The following is a 23,477-nucleotide window of genomic DNA, read 5'->3' as shown; positions in this document are numbered from 1 at the left end:
GCTCAAATCAAGGACAAATACACTAACTTTAAGAACATTTTACTTATTTTTAGATCCATTTTTGCAGTGTATAACAGACAGCATTCACCTGTGAGTTCAACAAGTGCAACAATACTGAAAATATACCTATAAGAGCAAAATGGCTGCAGGAAAAACTACGCAGGGAAACGTCTGCAAGCTCTATGGTAGCAAAATGATTATAGACAGAGGAATAAAATGTTATGTTTGCTAACGTGTGGTTTTCAGGTCCAAGCAGAAAACAAACAGGACTACTGTCATGATTCATAAATATTTTATGTACAAAATATTGTTACAAGTATATTCAACATATGTCACATTAGGATATTTATAATTACATATATTGACCCAAATTCACAGTACATACATACATTTAGAAAAAAAAAGTCACAAATCTAGTGGATTTTGTGTACAATAAATACATGCTCTAGTCTTAGACTTTTCTATTTTTACAGTTTTGTTCTGAGCAGAGAGCGAGTGTTCAGCTCTCAGATGTGGCCGACGCAAAACATCCCCCTTAGGTCTTCATCTCACTGCAGACTGTTTTTTTTAAATATATATATAGTTTTTATTAAAGGCTGTCGTTAAATGGGTTTTGGAAAACCGGTAGCGAAACATGGGATTTCTAGAAAGGCCACATTTGTCTGTGACAGCATCCACAAACTGAGAGGACGGACTCGCTGAACACTCGCCTTCCTTGGCACGTGGTCAGCACTCAGGAGCGCAGATCTACCGGATGCACCTCAGTCGGTTCGGTCGGTGCTGCAGGTTGGGTTACAGGAACGCTAAACAGGAAGTGGAAAAGTTTCCAGAAGTACGAGGCCGCACGACCACAGGTTGCAACATCTAAATTATTCCTAACCATCTTGTAAAAACATTTAAATGTGGTGAAAAGAAAAAAAAAAAGAATACCCAATAATCGTCTTCCGGTAAGTTTGGTTGGTTTGATTTAACAGTGATAAAAAAGCGAAGCTAAAAAAAAAGTAAAATCTCAGTTAATGGTGGGTCAGCGCAGCTTTGTTTCTAATTTAAAAACTTAACCGGTTTACTGAGCAATCACAGAAATCCTCCTTTAAAATGAAAGCGAGCCGACCGGGCAGCGCGCCGTCTCTGTTTAAGGCTTCATCACGAATGACAACTTGCTACAACATGACGTGATTTTGCACCAGTCACCTCCCGCTCAACGCTTAAAAGCGACAGCGAATAGAGATCACGCGCTGCCGTCCTGCACGCTGGATTAAAACGCCGGCTCTACATAAGACACATCTGGTGCTACGAGTGTTGATCGGTGCCTCTAAGCTGTAAAAAGTCTGGCTTAAACCCGACAGGTGAAAGTTTGCTGCTGGACTCAGACTAATTCAGGAGCAGTTTTCTGGTTTTAACCCGTCTTATGTTAGAGTCCAGAGCCACAATAGGTGGTGGTACTGATGGCACACGAGATTTTTATGAGGACTCTTAAGGCCTCAAGAGTAGTAATAGTTACCTTTTATCAAACAGACCTGCTGTTCAGGTTATTTTCCCCTTAAAGGTATAACCTCCTACCGCCAGCTGGCACAAATCCAGAATTTGTAGTTGATCAGATTGATTTGCATCCAGGTTCCTCTTCTTCTGTAACCCATTCACTTGGTTTGTTATATTTCATGAGTATCGAGTTGAATTCTTCCTCAGTAACTCTTAACTATTCAGCGAAGGTAACGACGGCGTCGGTCGTCAACACGTTCCCCGCTTTAGGAGCTTTGGGTGCGGATCCAGAGCCGCGGCTCATCTGCCCTCCTCCGCTGGGCGAATCTCAGACTTCAGCTTCACGAACTCTTTGGCCACCTCGTCAGCCGTCCGCTGGGACAGGATGCGCATCACCGTCATGCCGGTCTCGTCGGTTTTGATGCGCGGCCCCAGAGGACACCAGCACACGCAGCTCCTCCTGTCGGCCACGTCTCGCAGCTGGACCACCGCCATGCCGACGACTCGGTCCGCCCGGCCGAAGCAGTAGTCCTTCACCGCCACCTGGAGCTCGTAGCAGTCCGGGGACTCCTTGCCTAAGGTGCTGCGGACCAGAGGAGGGGGAATAAATAACGCGACGCAGTCATGAATGCAGCTGCGTGGACGGAGCCTTCAAGGTTTCCAACTCACAACTGGAACGTCTCGTTGAACTTTGCCGTCCAGCTGTTGTTCTTGGATTTCGTGGTGAACTTGCGCTTCTTGTCGGCCAGAAAGGGACCCACCATGGAGACCTCAACGAAGGGCCGAAACATCCCAGACGTCTGCCACTTCATGTCGTTGACCGCGATTACTGGGCGGGCAGAGAGGAGAGAAGAGAAGCAGAACATGAGCAACAGGGAGAAAATTTAGCATTTAGAGATCGGTTCAGAGGAAGCGCTTCCCACTTATAATTAGTGTTGCGTTGATGCTATTTTAACCGATACCTGGCTGTGCTGTATTAGCCGATACCATCTGTTTGAAATTGATGTGCACTGCAAAAATGGATCTAAAAATAAGTAAAATGTTCTTAAAGTTAGTGTATTTGTCCTTGATTTGAGCAGGTAAATAAGATTATCTGCCAATGGAATGAGTATTTTAACCCCTAAAATAAGATAATTAGACATCCTGCACTTGAAATAAGATGATGGAGATGAGTTGTTCCTATTTTAAATGCAAAAATCTCATTCCATTGGCAAATCATCTTTTTTACCTGCTTAAATCCAGGACAAATGCACTAACTTTAAGAACATTTAACTTATTTTTAGATCCATTTTTGCAGTGTGTGTGTGTGTGTGTCTATATATGAAGAACTGCATACTACTTAGGGTAGTAGAACCTTTTATTGCCTACCTGGAATGGGTGACAGTATTTAAATAAGCTTTTGGCTCTCAAAGGCCAAAATAGTGCAACATTGGTGAAATTATAACATGTATAATAGTAGTGCAACAGTAAGACAGTAAAATTACATTAATAATTTAATAATCTCTTTTAAACCCTGCGTTCACGTGACATACAAACATTAAAATGATATCGGTGCCTATTTGTTGGTGCTCGCTGATACTGATACCACCATTTTAGTGCTGGATCGGAGCCCCCCCCCCCACATACTGGTATCGCTATCGGTGCAACACTAGTTATAATTCCAGAAAATCTCAGCATATATTCATCTATCCATCCTCACATACTCTACATTGGTAAGATGTCCCGCTTCCCAACAATTCAGAGGAATCCCAAAGCATTTCCAGGTCAGTAGGGATACGTAGGGGTCTTCTCCCTGTGGGACCAAAGGGGCATCCAGGAAGCCCCCCCCCCCCCCGATCACATATTGAGTAGTTTAGCCTGGAGAGGATCTAATTCAAGCTCACGCTGAGTGACAGAGTTATTAACCTGAACTCTGAAGGTTTTAACCACACCAGTTTAAAGACTCTTTAAAACCCGATGGAGGAGTGAACATGCTGGACCTCCCAGACACATACAAGGAAACCCCTCCCTCTCACCTAAGCCGCTCTGATCATGTCTTCTTATTGCTGCATTTAAACCACCTTTAAAACGCAGCAGGCCAGTGGGAAAAAAAAGAAATTAGGATTACAGATTAGGATTTGGCCAGACGGTGCAGCCTCAGCACTTTGCTTAAAGCACTCCTGAGGGGGGGATTTCAGGAGTGCAGCCTCTCAGGAAAACCTCATGAAGATACCGGCCTATCTGCTGGGTATCGCTGCACCAAAGTTTCGCTCCTTTAACTCGTGAACATCGTTTGGTGCCGCTGAAGCATTTCCCCCTCCCACCTCCTGCTGAGGCCCTGGTGTTGTTTGGCTCCTCTGTTAAACTTCCTCAGCCACAGCCAGACCCGACATGCTCATTTTCTGTACTATCATGCATATAATAACTCACATTGTTATGTAAATAGGCTTGTGTTCTTTTTTTTTAACTTTAAATCACTATTAATTTACACATTTCTAATGCTGACTCCAGGAAAACGGCTTCGTTATGCCGAACCATGATTGTCTCCACAGCAGAGTGACACAAAGCTGGAATCGTTTTGATTTCATTTTTTAAATTGCCATTCAGGCCGTCGTTGCTGCTTTCTTCGTGTCAGAGGAGCTTCACGTGTTCTTATTCAGTTCAGTGAACAACTTTAAGGTTTCGGCGGTTTAAATTCTCACCCCTGATGCTGATCTTGCGCTCCTTCCCCAGCAGCATGTCGATCTGCAGCACGGCCTCTCCGATCGGCTTCTCCACCCCCGAGCCTGTACGGCAGCCAACACATTAACATGAGTGACGTCGCCTTAACGAGGTCTGAAGCACCAATACTTTCTTAACGTGGTTTTATCACAGCTTTAGTTTCCACTCTGGGCTTTAAACATTTTAAAAAGTCCTTTGGTCCCTTCATAAGTTCATAGTAACAATGGTGACAACTAAATAACACCACCGACGTAATATGTTGTCAATCTTTTTTTTATATAAAGCGATAATTTCTTAATTTACAGCCTTCGCTTTAAAGCAGCAATGACAGAAAACAGGTATTTCTGAACTCTAAACACTATTGTCCTTTTAAAAATAAGAGTCTGAATAAATCTGCAGAGATTTCAGAGCTGAGGACGTCCCAGTCTTCAAATTCAGTTTCAAATATATTTTATTGATCCCAAAGGGAATTTAAATGCCATTCTAGCTCCTATTGATCCAAATTCTTTAAAGAGATACTGGAGGTGGTTTATTTTCAGTAAACCCAGGCAGATCTCAGAAAGCTGCGGTTCGTTTTCACTGATGTCCAACATTCAGATGCGTCACGCTTAGAGGATTTACCCCTGTCAGGTTTAATCTTCTCACTGCCGGTGATTCTGATGCCCATCCCGTCGTGCACTGAGACGATGACAGAGACAGGAAATGTTTAAACGAGACAGAGCCGTATAAAGCATCTAACCGGCCTCAGTGTGTCTGAGCCTCACCCTGGGAGTGCTGCGTTGTGACGAAGGTTTTGATGAGAGCGTCGGTGCTCTGGGAGTACAGCGACAGGGCGTAGCGCAGCGACGCCAGCTCAGGACTTTTCTCAACGAATGCTTTCTTCAGCCCGTTTCCTCCAGCGTGGAAGTATTGCTGAAAAGCAACAAAGGAAGAAAAAGAGTCTTTTTTACAACCAAAAGAAGGAAAAAAGGACCTGGCATGTCTGAAACGGGGATAATGGGAGTGTGCACTGCAATAAGAGAACTAAAAATAAGTTAAATCTTCTTGAAATTAATGTATTTGCCCATTTTAGCAGGTAAATAAGATTATTTGCCAATGGAATTAGTATTTGTACCCCTGAAATAAGATAATTAGATATACTGCATTTGAAATAAGATGGTAGAGATGAATTGTTCCTATTTTAATTGCAAAAATCTTATTCCATTGGCAAATAGTCTTATTTACCTGCTCTAATCAAGGAAAAATACTTCTATTTTGTAGTGTGGGTGTTTGACTCAGAATTTTGTTTGTTTGGATCTTAATATGTTTAATATTCTAATTTTCTGAGCCACTACATTTGGGGTTTTTCTTAAAAAAATAAATAAATAAATATTTAAAGAATTAAACACTTGAAATATACCAGTCTGTGTGTAATGAATGAATATGATATAAAAGTTACACTTTTTGAATGGATTTACTGAAAATAAATCTACTTTTTGATGATATTCTAATTATATGACCAACACCTGTAGTTTCCTGAGCATCCTACGGTCAGATAAAAGGAGTTAAACCAAGCAAAAGGAGGCCTTGCAGATGCATTAATGCATTGGCAGAATTTAATTCAGATTGATAGGAGTCATATTGTGGGAGACCCGATGACGGCATGGACTCCTCTCAGTGACATCACGTCCACACCTGTCTCCCTTCAGACAGGTGCAGTCTGTTGACTAACCACCCGTCTGTAAAGCGCTTCATGCGTCACGTTCAGGCCCTGAAACTACAAATCTCAGGCAGAGAACGAGTTCCTCGCTCCCTGGATCAAACCGCTGGAGCATCTCTGTGTCTGTACGTCCAGCTGTTATCCATTTGATCTGAAGCTTTGCTCATTAGAACACTTTAAACAAGACATTTCCTCATCTTTTCCCAGAAAGTTTGAATATCAAATAATTTTATGGTGTTAAATAATCATATTAAAATAATTTCTTTTCAGTGTAATAAAAGTGTAGATGCAGCGGACTTTTTCTGAATCAGGAGCATTTGGTGCACCCACCTTGATCGTCTCCAGCCCCGCATCAATAATTATACATTGTTTATGGGTCAGAGTTTTGGCCTCAGCTCCTCCCTGTAGAAACAAAAAGTCACAGACAAGCGATTAAAAAAAACGTTCCTAATAAAGCAACACTTGAGATAAGTATGCAAATACAGGAAAAACAAGAATCACCACGAACACACAGTACAAATGCAGAAAGGAAATTATTTTTCAGCGCACAGAATAAATGGAGCCACATATAGTGGTTGCAAAAGTATTCACCACCCCCCCCCCCCCCCCCCCCCCTTACGTTCTTACATGCACCCCATTACAACCACAAAGTTCAATGAATTTTTATTGGGATTTTATGTAAAAGACCAACTGGGAATACTTCTGCGAGGCACTGTAGCTTTATTCCCCTAATAATAATGTTTTTAAGACACTAAGTTTAGTGTCTCATCAAGTTTTATTGAATCAGAAGAACTAATCGGTTGCAAAGAGTGGCAGTCTCTAATAAGTATATTTTTAATTTTAGGCCGTTTAAAAAAAAAAAAAAAAAAAAAAAATTATATATATATATATATATATATATATATATAACGCTGGAGATAGGCACCAGCACCCCCCGCGACCCCATGAGGGATAAGCGGTTTGGAAAATGGATGGATGGATGGATATATATATATATATATATATATATATATATATATATATATATATATATATATATATATATATATATATAACTGAGGAGAACAAAGTAATAAGTAATAAACTCTAATTAGGTCCTGCAGAACTCTTTTATAGCAACAAATGCTTCTGATTGAAGCCATGTCTGTTACCTTGAGATTAGAGAGTCCTTTTGCTGCTGTGAGGAGCTGAGCTCCCTGCAAACAGAGAGAGAGAAAGGTTTATTTTATCACAAACACACAAACTGAGACAAAACACATGGAAAAACTGTGAAACATCTTCCCAATATACTGCAGGAGGAGCGGAGCTGTGGAGAGCCGATAAACGCTGTATACAGGTCTATAGAGTCTATAGAGTTACTATGTGTGCGTATTACAGTATCTATTGAAGAACACTTACAATCAATAAGAAAGTGTCCAAAAAACAAATAAAACGCATTTAAATTTGTGAGTTTCTGACATAAATACGGCTAAATGTGGTTTTAGAGCAAGGTGCCTGAAACAACAAGAGGAATCCAGATTTCTCTGTTCACCTCGGCAGAATCCTGATTTTCATTGACATCTGTGTGCAAGCTTTTTCTTCTATTCCTCTACCCCTATAATTGGAAATTTGTCTGCTGGACTGTAGATAACAAGGCAGAAAATTACAGTCCTGAAGGAAGAACGTGTGATGCTTTGATTCAGGGGTTTTCGTGTTTTAATCTCTGAGATAAATCCATCATCTGAGGCCTTTTTGTGACTATAATGTTGTAGAGGGTTGGAGTTGTGGTGAGGTGAGTAAGGGGGGGGGGGGGGGGGGGGGGTTGCTTTCTCACCAGGCTGTCGTTGGACTGAGGCAGCACCACGGTTTTCTCCAGGCTGCCCAGGACGATCTTCCACAGATCCTTCAGGATCCTCTTCAGCACCGTTTTCTCACAGACGTCAGCGAAGACGCTGAGGCTGGATTACAAGCAACAGAAAGATGGGGGTTTAAAATCGGAAGGATCTAGAGATCTGCGTAAGGAAATGTGCACAAAGATGAATGATAGCTGTTTACGAATGACGAAAGATGTCAAATAATATGGGGAAACAGGAAATACACAAACCAAACAACCCAAAAAGAGGAACACACATTTTATTACCAGGTATTCTACCTCGATATTTTACTGTCTGATTGTTTTTATAATTATATTTGAAATTCACAGTTTTTTCTGTTAAGTAGATGAGTAAAGATGACTAACAAGTAACATCAGGCATAGTGTCAGATAATTCTGACCACTAGATGGCAGCAAAGTGCCTACACATACCCAACCTCAGCTGCATGAGCAGCAGAAGCAGTTTGAGGAGAATTTGTGAGTTTTTATACAATCAAGGAAAAAATATCTTCGCATTTCTTTCTTTATTTTTTTTATTTTTTATTTATTTATTATTATTTTTTTTACAGAAAATCTACTTAAACGTTCAGAAGCTGGTTGTAGAAGTTTTGTGTTATTTCACGTTGAAACCAGAGGGTGTAATCTGGACCTTAGCTGTGTAAGGCAGAGCCCGGCCAAACTGGAAAGAGAACTAACTTCTATCCAGGATTTTGTTCTTCCAATAAAGATCCACAGAGCTGCAAAAAAAAATAAAAAATAAAAAAAAGTATTTACCTAGCGGTGGCCTAGTGGTAAAATAATTCTCTGCACTGGTCCCTAAGAAGGGATGGGTTAAATGCAGAGGACACATCTGACTGGAATGTATGTTGGAATGATAAATAAAGATTATTCATGAAGAATTTTTTTTGATTTAGCTGTTTTTGTAATATTTTAGATACTCTTAGGGTATCTTTAAGGTACAATCAAACAAACCTGAACAAGGGAAACTATTTGCATTGATCGCCTTCCGTTGAACGCTTGACATTTCGCCTCTCTCTCTCGAACATTTGGTGCTGACAACGTAGATGCTTTTACCGCCTCATCATATAAAAGGAGAGTTTAACAGCTTGATGGTTCCTCTTGTCTGTTCAACGCACCGTGGTGGAGAGGGACTTTACAGAGAGAGTCACGGAAATCGTAGGTGACCCTGGGTCCACCAGATCCTCTGGAGACGCACCGGTTCGCTGAGTACCATCACCTGCATCATCCAGCGGTACTTCCTGTCCAGGATCCAGTATGAGGACCTGCTGCCCAGCGTTGGTGTCGGGGTCAGATCACCCTCCAGGACACAGACTACAGGCGTCTTCAGTCAGTAAATCCATCATTGCTCAATAGAAATATGGCCTACTTGTACGGTCTAAATATGCAACATATAAAAACATTTTTGTGCGTAAATAAATGGACCATTAGCACCCTTTCAGTTCAGGTGTGTACTGCGCCTGTTCACGTTTTTGCTTCGCTCTATTCAGCAAATTCGCGGCAGTCACAAAACGCATCGTCCGCATCGCAGACCGCTAATTCGCTCCCAATCACGTCTTTACATCGGGACGACACGTAAATCACTCGCCTTGTTGGCGTTCAGTGTGAACGTACTTTAACACATTTTAATATCAGACAAAGATAACCCAAGAGAATATATATAAAAAAAGTTCATTTCATTTTTAAAGGGAAATCTGGTACGCAAATCAACCTGGGCCTGTGTGAAAAACTACTTCCCTCCTCAACATAACTAATAACTAATTAACTGGGGGCAACAACAGCCATTAAGGGTCTGCACCTCCATCACTAGTGAACAAATCACCTCAGCTTGAGAAAGAGTCTAACCACCAAGCTAAACAGATGTTTCCACTGTTTCTTGTTGGCTTTGGCACAATTCTAGATAATTTAATTACGACCAATTTTCCATTTACTTAAGGTTGAACCAATTATCTTTGAAGGAATCAGCTGAGCCCTCATGGGCCATTTCTACAGTAAACGGTGTGCATCGTTTCCACGTACTTTCCGTCCAGGAACTCCATGAGGGGCCTCAGCATGGCGTCGGCGTCGGCCTCCGCCGTGCTGTGGTTGGGCGGGCCTTTCATCTGGTAGAGCAGCTCCGCCATCTGTCGCATGCAGCTGTTTATCCGATTCTGGAAACTGGAAGAGAGCAGGGACTCAGTGAGGCAGCTCCTGCATCTCCTGACGACCTTTTATTTTACGTCTCTCACATTTAAAAAAATAATCTATTTAGCTTTGGGTTCTAAGGGCTGTTACCTTTTGGCAAACATGACGCTAAAGTTGTCCAGGACGGTGCTGAGCTTCACCTGCAGGTCGTTGAGGATGCTGGCAGCCTCGGTGTCCAGCTGCAACATGGTTAGAAACGAAACGGATGAGAGAAGCAGGAAACGGGGTGGACACACTTTGGAGTCGGCACCGCCGCCAGAACCGGGCCGGAACGTCACAGAACATTTAGTAGATTAGGCCTGGTTGCTCTGCTGAGTGACCAGACGTCCCAGGTTTATCGGGGATAGTCCATGGATAACAGCTGTCCCTGGAAGTTTTCCTGATTTCAAGGTTTCTTGAATTAAAAACAAGTTGCGCTCAACAAGAGCCACGCAGATAGTCTGCATGCAACCAGACAGATAATCTGTGACGTGACATATTGTCACTGACAGGCAGATGTCTCGAGTTTTCAATCCTGAAATATCTGGCCACTTCACTGTCGAGGAGATTCTCAAACTTTCAGTTTTCATTTTTATGATTGTTCTTCCATTTTAAGGCCATAGCAACTTATTATTATTTTTTTTTACATTTCACAGCATAAATATTGCAGGAAAAGAGCAAAAATGAAGAAAGATAACACAGCTGCAGGCTAGTGTAAGCACTGCAGCACAGCTAGCTGCTACATAAAGTTAGAAAATCAGTCCATATTTATAACAATAACTTTTCTCAGAAATTAAACCATAAACAGAACTAGTGGCGTCTCTGGCACGATGAGTTAAGTGGGGCACAAAAACTCAACACCTATTAGCAGCAACTCATTTTTCTATGATTATTACAACCTGACATTAATCAATTCTAAATGAAACAGACAAATTAACATACGCCAACACACTAGAAATACCATTTTATATAAGCTAAATGTAATTGTATTTCTATACACAGAATTACAAATAAAGGTTCACTCATAATGCTCATTAACTGAACAGAAAAGATTCACATCGATCCTTTAATAAGCCAGCAAGGACAACCAGCAGAACGTAAACTTGTTTATTTCCAGTATTTTGATTGGACGATCTGAGCTTGTGGCCGTAGGATTTGTGCCCCACGTCTGTCTACTGAGAGCGTACTGAGCATGCTCACTGCGATTTCAGATGTTCATTATTTAAACAAACTGTCGGCCCCAATATCAAAGCGCCTCAGGAGGATTTAGCTTCTGAACTTTCAGTGTTCTGGCAGACTTGGATATATGGACACAAATGTTTCTAACAAATTTTTATTGGTGAGAGAACGATCTTGTCCCGCTGTTTATTGTGAACATAGAGCTCCACAGGGACCTCTGGTGGGGCCCCACTGGCCCCCAATGCAGAGACGCCACAGACATCAGGAAGTCACTCTGCTAGTTTATCTTTTAAACTAGAGTCACAAAAGTCCGGCTATGCAACTATCAAGTAGCAATAGTGACTAATCTATCCGATTCCACTCATGTTTTTACATATTTAACACATTTCGTTGCGTATATAAAGGATTACGTTGCCTGTTGAAAAGGCAAACATTGTTGAGGACACTCTGCATGTAAGACATAGAAACATAAATGAATGTGTGAGCGCTGCCTACAGTGGTGCAGCAGGAAATAAGTGCTGACAGCTAAAGAAAAGGAGAGCCCATCACGCATTTAATCTGTGCAGAAATCCTACATGTGATGGGAAAAGACAGAAGACGAGGCCTTTTGTGCCTCTTCAGACCGTCTCATGGGTGTCGGAGCGGAGCAATTAAAAAGGTCATTTCCTGAAGCTCCAGCAGTTCTTCAAAAATGTACGAGAGGCTGAAATGAAAACCTGCTTGATAAGCTGACGTAAACCTCCTGGAGCAGCTTTACTTTTCAACATAAAAAGATGAATTAAAGCCGAGTGGAAGCTGAACATTCACGCATTATACATGTAAGAATCCACGACTTTTCCAGGCGGCGCTTTCCAGAGTTCTCAGTCTTTTACACATTTACGTAAAATATCAAATACAAATGTTTACTTTGAGTTTACGCCTGATGTTTCAACAAGCTTTAAATTTTGCACAAAGGAAGGAGTGAAAGAATGATGACAGGCAGCGATATAATAAAAGGATGGAAGGAAGGAATAAAGGAGGGACACCTGTATGGAACTAGGTAGGGATGCACAATATATCGGTGTTAACGTCAGTATCAGGTGATGATAGTAATTTTTTATTATTTTGGTTCGGTAAGTAAAACTGGGCTGATTCTAACAACCAATGTTTATTTCCATCTAGTTACCCTTTGTGCCCGTGTGTCAAGAGGGGCAGAGGGGATGTCACAAGCTTTTTGTTTAGTCATGTTAAAGTGGCAGGACTGTGAGGTTATTAAATACGGCAGAGATAATATCAATATCAATATAGTGTGGTCATTTTTAACGGGGGCAAAAGAATACATTTGAAAAGCATGTAAGGCTAGACTATATATATAACCCACACTCACAACTTCAGTTAGCATAGATCGCCATCGGTACTAAAATGTACTAAATTCCATCAAAGAAACACACACACAGTATATATATATATATATATATATATATATATATATATATATATATATATATATATATATATATATATATATATATATATACTTTGACGATATTGATATTTATTAATTCCAAATTATTGCTCAAAGTCCTCTAATCAACAACACCAACCAAATATTATATTTATGTTCAATTAATTGAACACTGACATATTAACAGGAAAATAAAGTGCATTTAGTTTAATGCATTCAACGTATCACAGAAACCAAAAATGTGCCAAACGTTTGATTTTAGGGACGAAGGCGCTTCTAAAATCCTGTCGGCCGTTCCACAAATTTGTCTCACTTGGTCTTCCTTGCTGTGAACAGTAATGGCGCACTGTAATAACGCCCCCTAGGGGTCGGGAGGTATATCGATATTGAAAGCCAGAATATTGGTATTAAATAGTTTCTTAAAACATTGATATTAATCTTTGTATCGATTTTATATAAATACGTATATATATATATATATATATATATATATATATATATATATATATATATATATATATATATATATATATATACACGTATTTATATATATATATATATATATATATATATATATATATATATATATATATATATATATATATACATATATAAGAAAGACAGAAGGAAGGAACGAGTGACCTATTATAAATTTAACAGGGAATACATCTTATTATTTTCTTTTATCCATTTTCAGGCCTGGAAAATCATGACATCAAATGCTAGGCTTTTCCCGACTGCTTCGGGATTGTGTGTATAATGACCTTAATGGCTGAGATTTAAAAAAATATTACAAAAATGGCAAATAAGAATTAATTGAAAAGCCAACTGCTGTGTTTTCATAAGTTGTCTGCAAAAAAACAACCAACTCCTATAAACATTAACCCCACTTTAGGTGATGTCTAACATTAGGCTAAGCTAAACTGTGGACATTTAAGCCAAAGGTTCCCTGGAAAGAACCCCTGAGTGTCCGTTTCCTGAGTGGCCGTTTCCTGCAAGTAACCTTCAGCATTAAACTTGCCTTTCATGAGCTGCAGGATAAACTGGCCTTGAGAAGCTTCGTAACGAACCATCAATAAATCTAAAAATAAGAAAACTGAGGCTCATTGCGATGCTTCAGCTGTTCTCCATGGGTGAGAGCAGTCAAAGCAGCAGCTGGATGAATACAAGGCCAGGCATCCCAATAAGCCTTTATTAAAAGTGCTCCATCAATAACTGCAGAAGAGAGTTATTAGCTGGAAGACACCGGGCACACTGCCACAGACTACATATAAGTGGCCTAAAGAGGGGCAGCGGCGTTCCAGCCACAGCGCTCCACCTTCCTGCATTTTAATTGATAAATGTTGCATAGATGGAGGTGAAAGTTTGGTCAACAAAAATACGCAGCCGTGTTAACGAGGGACTCTGAGTGCGGTAAAACCAATTAGCATCAAAGTCTTTCCAGCTCCTGAAATAGCCAAGGTCACGCAGAGTTGTCCAGCATGGAACATGATTTTCATCAAGTTGAGCATTTTGAATTTGCAACAAATATGCTGCAGAGTTCTGATTCTGGAGGTTTACCCAATTTCAAACATGCCAACCCTGTTAGAGGACAGAAGCTGACACATTCAGGTTCCTGTGTATAAATCAGCCACACTGCAGCCTCCTGTAAAGCGTTTACAAAACAGAGCCGCAGCTTTTTAGCATTTTTACTTGGTTTGCTTGCTGCTGTACATCACACAAACACAGCCGGGGACATTTGCTGGGAGTTTCAGTCCAGAAGTTAAAAAAAAACAACAACATGACCTGACAATATCAAGAAAGCACAGGAAATGTGCTAGATGAAGGGAAAACTGCTCCTACTTTTATTGTGGTATCTTTATATAAAGCATCGGTGTGCAGAACTGCTAAAACTTTGGTTTAATCCCTGAACACTACAGCAGTCATGTAGACCAAGAAGTCCTATTACAGTCCCAAAGTTTATATTTTTAGTTGCTGCAGGAAACCAGCCTCATATTATTCTTAAGTTTTCTCTGTAGATGAGTCAGCTGAACCTCTGTGCAGCCATGGTGGTTAAAATTTAATTATGTGCTCCTTTTATAAGCTTTTGTCTCCCAACCTTTGACCATCAGACCCACCACCCTGCATCTTTGCATGCTTTAGATGTTTTTTCCATCTCTTATTTTATGCCTGTTCAATATATAGCACAACCCTACAGTGAGCTGCATTTAAAGTGTTTTATTCATACTTGTATTTAAATAGATTTAAAAATGACAAAAGCATTAAAAATATATTTAAATTATGTAAAGTTAAGGTGAACTCTTTAGTGCAAAGGTCAGTACTAGTAGCCCTTCATATGACACAGTACAGATGAAGTAGCTGTTTGTTTGTTTGTCTATCTAGTAAAATGAAAAATGTTTAAATCACATCTTTACAAAATACCACCTGCGTTGTACTTATAATGAACTTTTTAACTCCAAAGATGCAGTAAAATCATCTTCAGGACAGAAAAAAGGACTAAAAACTGAATAAATTCCACATTTAAACCAATAAACAGGTCATACTCTGACCATCTAAGTTCACTGTACCTTTGTTGAGACCACAGCAGTTGCTTCAGTCTTTCCAGAACGACAGAAGAAACAAAAAAACGAGACAAAAGCATAAGAAGAATCACCCGATGATAGATGGACAGAATAACAACTGCAGTAAAACAACAAAACCAGCCACAACGCTTTATTCTGAGACTGTTTTAGTGATGTAACCTGGAGGCTGGGGGTGAATTTGATGAAAACTGCTACTACGGGGCGACAGGTACCAGGGATCTCTAAGGGAGACACCAGGGAGGATGCTGCTATCTAACAAGTCATTGATGCACATCAGGATATCTGCAACAGGGTTCTATCTGTGGAAAGTTCACACATGCAGCACATGTAGTGGGAAGGAAAGAGGATGTTCACTAAGCAAACAGACCTTGTTGACTTCGTCTTTTAACTGTAAAGCGCACATCAAACAAAAAAAATAAAACATTAGAGGACTAGAATATAAATCTGTCTTTTTTGCCCTTTGTGCCCCCAAAAATGACCTAAAACCACATTCAGAGGTAAACAACGGAAGGATTTGGTCAAAGAGAATAAAATCAGGTTTATTGCATCCGTGGATAAAATGTGGAAATATCTGTGGATGCAGCGCTCTGTAGCCCTGGTCACACCTGGCACCAACACCTGTCAGCGCAAAACTACAGGTGTGAACGCCCCCGAGACAAATCAGGGACAGGGTTTGTCAGGCGGCCATCTGATGATGGACACTTGATCTGCGTTAATTCGGCATCTTAAACCCAATCCTGGGAATTAAGAGACCACCAAATGACACGACGTAATCTGCATAAACAGGTATCAAAGATTTAAAATCTATAAATGAGTTTGACTTTTTCGATTGCATTACTGAGACGAATTAACTTTTCACTGATTTTCTAATTTAAGGAGATTCACCTGTACTTAGTCGAAAAGCATCCAGCATTAAATGGTAATTACATTTTCTAATGCAGGACAAAAATCCTAAAAAACATATGCAGATGGCAAGCATTTTGTGTTGGGTTGCCTCCTAAAATGTGAGGTTCCATAAAGCTCTGTGTGTTCTGCTTTCTAACGGGAGGATTAATATGTTTCAAGGACCCACCTCTTTGGCGTTTGACTCCTCCTTTGGCAAAAATGAGGATGAAAACATTTGAGAGAAAAGTTATTTGCTTTTTGTCCCCCGATCAAACAGATTTCTCACATTTTCACAACTAGCTGGGGTGTGTTTTTTTTTTTTAAGTTTAAACATCTACTGCAAAAATATGAGAGAAAATAATGACAACTTCCCGTCTGTAAAGATGAGACATTTCAGGGAGGACTGAATTAAAGCAATGCTAAATAAATTTAGAGGGAAGCTTTCTGCAGATGGAGGTGAAATGAGATCACAGATCAACCAACCTGCTTCTCCTCGTCCTTCTTTTCAGCCTGAAAGGACACACACAGCTATGAGAAATGGCACCATGCTTTGGTTTCAGCCCGCTCACTTTCCCCTGCAGGCTCACACCTTAATACCTGCTGCTTACAGGTGAAACAGTCGCAGGGTATTTAGTTCCCATGTTTCTCTCTGAGCCTGCGTTCTCCCTTTGGAGTGGGGTTAAAGAGTTGCAATGCAACCTTGACATTTGACAAAATTATGCTGAAAAACACAAGATCTACGCCTTCAGGTACTTCTCACTCTCTTGATTGCATCAGAGGAAAACAGATCCTCGTCTATGCTGGACCATTTAAATGAGACTATCAGTGCATCAACCCTCCAGACCACTCAGGTCTTCAAATCTGGCTCAAATCTACTCTGCAGATCCAGATTCAGAACCAAACATGCTTTTGTTCATGTACAGCACTTTAAATCGTCTTGTTACTGAAAAGTGCTTCATAAATAAAACCGCCTTGCTTTAAAATACAGAGCTGGTATCAAGTTATCTATTGATTGTCTCACATCATTCTGACACGCTCACATGACACCAGTGTGCGTGCTCGTTCCTTCCTAGTTTCCATTTGCTGGCTGTTCATGCGCACTTCTAGTGTTTATATAACCGGTTAGCTTAGCAGTTAGCTTAGTGGTTAGCTTAGCAGTTAGCCGTTCATTGTAGCTCTCCGCTGCTCTCATCGTAGACTTTGAACATGGCTGAGAGTCACAAGAAGCTAACCGGGTTCATGTTTATGAAAAGAAGAGGAAGGAATCAGTGGAAAGAAATAAGACCAGAGTGAATTTGAGAGATCTTTTTTCACGTAATCCCCCTGAGGAGCTGAAGACCAGATAAGACGGTCTTGCGCCGACCTCAGCTTTAAATATGGTAGAGGACCTGTGGATCCTCATTAATCAGCGAGGCATCACCGACTGTTTGAAATACCAAGGGATCTCAAATAAAATCTTAAGGACTTGGCCAGTAAAATGAAAATGGGCCATTACGGCCTATAAACAGCATTAAAATCTGAACTATACGGCCAGATCAAAACAGAAGTGGTTCCTTAGGCACAAAACCTTCTATTGTAACCATCTCAGTCCCCAGCCCTAAATCCAATAGAAAACCTGTGAGCTGAGCTGAAGGGTCCATAAGAGAGCACCCAGGAATCTGGATGGTCTAGACTCTAGAGAGATTTTACCAAGAGGAAAAGATCCCTCTGTCTGCAAGAACCAACCATGGGAAATGTTATAGTTGAAGAACAAGAGCTTTTCTATCACTGACTGGAGGCTATACATTGTTTTAACAACAGGGGTTGAAAAAAAGATGAGCTATTTAATATTGTAATCTTTCCCTCCACAGAAACTCCAATGGTTGCAGGCTAAGGATCAAAAATGTTGGTGTGAAATGATGCTACCGCGATAAAAGATTATTTAATTTTCAGGCTCTACCAGGGATAAAGATGCTTAAAAAATAGCTAAAGATGTAGGGAGAGTGCTATGAAATATTATTAGTTTTATTTTTAGGATAAGGATTTACAAGCACAAGACAAACCTTTTCCTTTTTGGACTCAGACTGAAAAGAGATGGAAACGGAAAGGAAAGAAAACTGGTTCAAACGTTGAACAAATAAAATAAAAAACATCATGAAACGTCAGTGTCAAGGTATTCAGTTCATAGCTCACCTTCTCCTTGTCAATCTTTTGATCAAAGAAGGGCAGAAGAAAAGAAAAAAAAACACAAAAAATGTGAATTAAAGTGACGATAACTGGAGAGTGATGAAGGGGACCATATAGGATCAGGGGTGCCCAGCTCCAGCCATGGAGAAATACTATCCTGCAGCTTTTAGATGCACACCTGCTTCAACACACCTGGATTAAGCTCTGCAGGGACCTATTAACGAGCCAATCATTTAATCTGGGCGTGCTGGGGAAGGGATGCATCTAAAAGCTGCAGGACAGCAGCTCTCCAGAGCTGGACTTGGCCATCCTTGATGTAGAGAAACTTGGTCAACACAAAGGAGAAGCGATTGGAGGATATTGTTAAAATATGAAGATTTTAGTTGTTGCGGAGGAGGAGTCCATGAGCAGAAGAGGTTAGTTTTCAAAATGATGAAGATGGGAATGAGGCCAAAGAAACCAAACCTTCTTCTGCTCCTCCTCGCTCTCATCATAACTTGAGGACTCTTCCTACAGGAGGACAGATAACGACTGCTACGATCACAAAACAAACTAAAATCCATTAAATTCTGCCCATAAGGACTCTGATCTCAGGAACAATCATGTGCTCAGTGATGAAACCTGAAAAGGCAGCATCTAAAATCAGTTTCTGCTTTTAATAGTGTGTTTTAACTGACAGTATGAAATATCTCAAGTCTTTCCCACTTGAGCCATATTTTCAATCTTCTCTGGTTAATTGTGTGCAGCAGGCAGCAAACCACTGCCGCTTTGTTTGAGTGCTTTGAGACAAGAAATAAAGATGTCTCAACACTTAGTGTAACAGCAGGAAACTAATCTTTTTAATTTCTTTTGTGTTATTGAAGTCTATAACTGAGCACAGCTGCAGCTTCCTGCTTTTATGGGACTCTTCATGTAAAAACAGAACACAAACACAGAGCGGATCAAACCTCACACTCACAAGCACGGTAAAAAAAATTAGAGTACTGCATCAAAATGTTCAATATTTTTGTCACACGTTTCAGAACGTGAAACTCATACAGAAACATTACAAGCCTCTGTTTCTTGTAATTTTGATGATTATTAATTATAGAGAGTGAAAACCCAGAATTCAGTGTCTCATAACATATTCATAGAAAGTTGAGTGGAAGGAAAAAGTGTGGTAGGAAAAGATGTACCAGGAACAGGGATAGTTGCAGACTTAAAAGGATTGTGAAGAAAAATACACGGAAGAATTTGAAGGAGCTTGACTGAGGACTGGACTGAGGCACAAATGGATCTAACACATGGGCGACAAGCGTCTTACGAGATGGGCTAACGAGAAAAAGAACTAGACTTTTGTTCGGTTGTCAAACTACTATATTCAGATGAAAGTAAAGTTTGCATCTCATTTAGAAATCAAGGTCCCAGAGTCTGGAGGAAGAGAGGAGAGGCACAGAATCCACATTGAGGTTCCAGTGTGAAGTTTTCCCAGTCAGTGATGGTTTGGGGTGCCGTGTCATCTGCAGGTTCTGGTCTACAGGGTTTTCTGAGGTCCACAGTCAAAACAGTCGTCTACCAGGAGGTTTTAGAGTGGTGGTGTCCCGATACCAGCATCAAGTACTCATACTCGTACTTGTAAAAGCAACCCAATACCAATTTTCCTCCTGTGCTGGGCTACACTGTAACTCAAAGGCTAGATACCACTCTACACCAGGTGGTGGTGCTACACACCAAGAGGTTGTTTGCTGACCCTCCAAAAGAAAAAGAAGGAGAGAAGATAACTGAAGCTCTAACAGAACTCATCTCCTTTGATGGTCAGTCGTTTTCAGTGGTCGATGATATTATTAAGTTATTTGTGATCTATAAGTACCAATTTATTAAGTACTCAATAAAGGTACTTGGAATCGGCAAGTATCTTAGCTGCAGTACTCGTACTTGTACTGAAAAAACTTGGTATGGGGACACCTCTATTTTAGAGCGCTTCATGCTTCCTTCTGGTGACAAGCTTTATGGAGATGCTGATTTCATTTACCAGCAGGACTTGGTACCGGTCCACGCTGCCAAAGGTACAAAAAACTCAATGATCAATGTGTTTCTGTGCTTGAGTGGCCAACAAATTAGCCAGACCAGAAGCACGTAGAGAATCTAGGTTTTGTCATTAAGATGAGAGACACCAGAACCAGTGATGCAGAGAGACTGATATCAAAGCATCCTGGGCTTCCTGAACACCTCAGCAGAACCACAGGCTGATCGCCTCTATGCCACGCTGCACTGATGCAGTAATTCAGACAACAGGAGCTCCAACCAAGTACTGAGTGCATAGATCTAAACTTACCTTTCAGAAACCTGATATTTCTGTTTGAATTGTCCTGTTAGTCGATCTTATGTAATGTTTGAATTTACTGAGACACTGAATTTGTTTTTTTTTTGTAATCTGTGTGCCATAATCATCAAAATTACAAGGAATAAAGGTTGGATATGGATAATAAATCTATACAATATGCAAGATTTACTTTCTGAAATGAGTAACAAAATTTATTTAACTTGCTTCCAAGATCCAAACTTTTTAGCTGTAGCTGCACTACACACAAAACAAAATGACCCTGACTGACCTTCTCCTTCTCTTTGTTGTCAACCTATGAGGGAACAGCAGGACCATTCAGAGCAGGACAGACAGGAAAAGACACAACAGTTACAGATAGATACCGCCGTCTCACAAATAAAAAAACACACAACTCAGATTGTTCGTCAAAATTCTGTCTTTCTAAGTGAAGAGTCTAGAGGCATTTTTGTGCAAAGTCTCAGGCCAGGACCAAAGACCGGTACACAATGTGAAATTTTTAGCCAATTTGTAAAAAAAAAAAGAACATTTGTCATGTAAAAGAAATCCAAGGAAAAATGTTCATTAGGAGCTTGCATCAGTGGCTTATGGTGACAGAAAATCCAATCACACATTTATCTGGTGGTACTGGAAAAGTGAGACCAGAGACACACAGCTGCCACCTTTAAATCTGTTTATGTGTGTAGCGACTAAATCCAAAAGACACCAGCATGTCCAACTATTTATGGCTCTTAAACAAAACAAAATGAATGCTTTAGGGTGGCCTAGTCAAAGTTTGGACTTAATTCCAAGTAGGATGCTTTGGCGTGAGCTTAAACAGAAGAGTTGTACTTTAAAACGCACCAATGTGGCTGAATTAAAGCAATTCTGCAGAAAAAATAGCGTCTCATGACTCCTCCACAGGGACATAAGAGACTCTTCAGTTTTACCAAACAGTAGGTGTAATAGAAATTAGATGTTTTCAGTGTCTTCCCTATTCTGTTTTCACTCTAATATAGATAAACAAATAAATAAATGTATACATGAATAATTAAAGGTTGCCCTTTGTCACCGACTCTGTTCATAACTTTTATGGACAGAATTTCTAGGCGCAGCCAAGGTGTTGAGGGGATCCGTTTTGGTGGCCTTAGGATTGCGTCTCTGCTATTCGCGGATGACGTGGTCCTATTGGCTTCATCAGGGCGTGATCTACAGCTCTCACTGGAGCGGTTCGCAGCCGAGTGCGAAGCGGCCGGGATGAAAATCAGTGCCTCCAAATCCGAGACCATGGTCTTGAACCGGAAAAGGGTAGAGTGCCTTCTCCGGGTTGGGGAGAATGTGCTGCCCCTAGTGGAGGAGTTCAAGTATCTTGGGGTCTTGTTCACGAATGAGGGGAGGATGGAGCGGGAGATCGACAGGCGGATTGGTGCAGCGTCTGCTGTGAAGCGGGCGCTGTACCGATCCGTTGTGGTGAAGAGAGAGCTGAGCCAAAAGGCGAAGCTCTCGATTTACCGGTCGATCTACGTTCCTACCCTCATCTATGGTCACGAGCTTTGGGTCGTGACCGAAAGAACGAGATCCCGGATCCAAGCGGCTGAAATGAGTTTTCTCCGTAGTGTGTCTGGGCTCTCCCTTAGAGATAGGGTGAGGAGCTCAGTCATCCGGGGAGGACTCAGAGTAGAGCCGCTGCTCCTCCACGTCCAGAGGAGCCAGTTGAGGTGGCTCGGGCATCTGGTCAGGATGCCTCCTGGACGCCTCCCTGGTGAGGTGTTCCGGGCACGTCCCACCGGGAGGAGGCCTAGGGGAAGACCCAGGACACGCTGGAGGGACTATGTCTCTCTGCTGGGAACGCCTTGGGATTCCTCCTGAGGAGCTGGCCCATGTGGCCGGGGAGAGGGACGTCTGGGCCTCCCTACTGAAGCTGCTACCCCCACGACCCGACCCCGGATAAGAAGAGGATGGATGGATGAATAATTAAAGGGTTCGGGATTAAGCGGGTTAGAAAATAGAAGGATGGATATTTAAATATTTGGCTGGTGATTTACCCTTTTGTAATTTATTTAGCAGATGGGTTTGGTTTATGCATACAACAAAACAGGATTTAAAAGTGAAACTATATTAAACAGTAAGTTACTGATAACACATTTCCCAAATCAATTTCTTACCAAGGCTGATAAAAATGCAATTAACTGATAAAAGGAAGTGTTGATTTTTGCGCTCTGCATTTATGTTTTTGGCCCCATCCATCTCAACATAAATTCAGGGACGCTTTGTAAAGTTAGACATACATCCAGACGGTTTTCCCAAACAAGGTTAATTTGACAACAATTTTAACACCAAAAATAATTGGCCAAATGCTGACACCACAGTAAGATAAACTATAAGCATAATAATCTGGAACGTGTATAACCATGGTATTCTTTTTACGAACATATTTTACCTCTAAACAAATGTTAGTACCAGCCAAAGGCACTAACATTTAATGGGATTTTAAATTTTGGGTTCCAGCATCACGCAGATAGACCCACGCTGCTAGGTATGCAAAACTGTCCAAGACTTCGTTTATGCATAATTAACTTCAATCTTACCTCAGAACCCTCTGAGTCTGAGCAGCCAGACTGGCAGTTGGTAAAATAAGGAAATAAACAGGAAGAAATGAGACAAAATAATTAAAGAAGGAAAAAAAGACGGATGTTTGAGATGGATAAGTTCAGTTCCCTCTCACCTTGGAATCCTCTGACTGAAGACGGTGAAGATTTAACCCCAGGGAACCAAACAAAGATGGTTATTTTAAAACATAAAGACCACGAGAATAAGCAAAACTAAGCAAAAGCAGATTATTATTTTCTTCCAACTGCAGCCTACCCACCATGCCATCCTCTCCTTCATTATCAGTAATAGCCTAGTAGTGAGCATATGGGGGGGATAAAAGAGACAAAGAAAAGCGAACAATAAAAAAATTCAAAGTTACATGAGAACTCCAAAACATGTAATTAATCTTTACAAAGAAC

At 40.8% G+C, this 23,477-nt stretch overlaps 1 protein-coding gene across 1 annotated transcript in view; it reads right to left on the bottom strand.

Annotated features, from left to right (window-relative positions):
• Positions 1-576: 576 nt before the first annotated feature.
• The window catches only part of LOC105928177 (protein unc-13 homolog B), a 170,767-nt gene continuing 147,866 nt past the window's right edge, over positions 577-23,477 (bottom strand). The window contains exons 25-34 of the mRNA XM_036144356.1: positions 10,023-10,111; positions 9,768-9,905; positions 7,692-7,815; positions 7,030-7,074; positions 6,209-6,280; positions 4,944-5,091; positions 4,801-4,857; positions 4,161-4,244; positions 2,149-2,308; positions 577-2,062 (exon numbers count right to left, since the gene is read on the bottom strand). Coding sequence (XP_036000249.1) covers positions 1,780-2,062; positions 2,149-2,308; positions 4,161-4,244; positions 4,801-4,857; positions 4,944-5,091; positions 6,209-6,280; positions 7,030-7,074; positions 7,692-7,815; positions 9,768-9,905; positions 10,023-10,111 — 1,200 coding nt within the window. The 3' untranslated portion in view covers positions 577-1,779. The remainder of the gene's footprint in view (positions 2,063-2,148; positions 2,309-4,160; positions 4,245-4,800; positions 4,858-4,943; positions 5,092-6,208; positions 6,281-7,029; positions 7,075-7,691; positions 7,816-9,767; positions 9,906-10,022; positions 10,112-23,477) is intronic.

Source organism: Fundulus heteroclitus, chromosome 12, assembly GCF_011125445.2.
Source record: "Fundulus heteroclitus isolate FHET01 chromosome 12, MU-UCD_Fhet_4.1, whole genome shotgun sequence".
In the NCBI taxonomy this organism is placed as follows: domain Eukaryota; kingdom Metazoa; phylum Chordata; class Actinopteri; order Cyprinodontiformes; family Fundulidae; genus Fundulus; species Fundulus heteroclitus.
The sequence above is the reverse complement of the archived record's forward strand: the minus strand, read 5'-3'. Positions and strand labels throughout refer to the sequence as shown.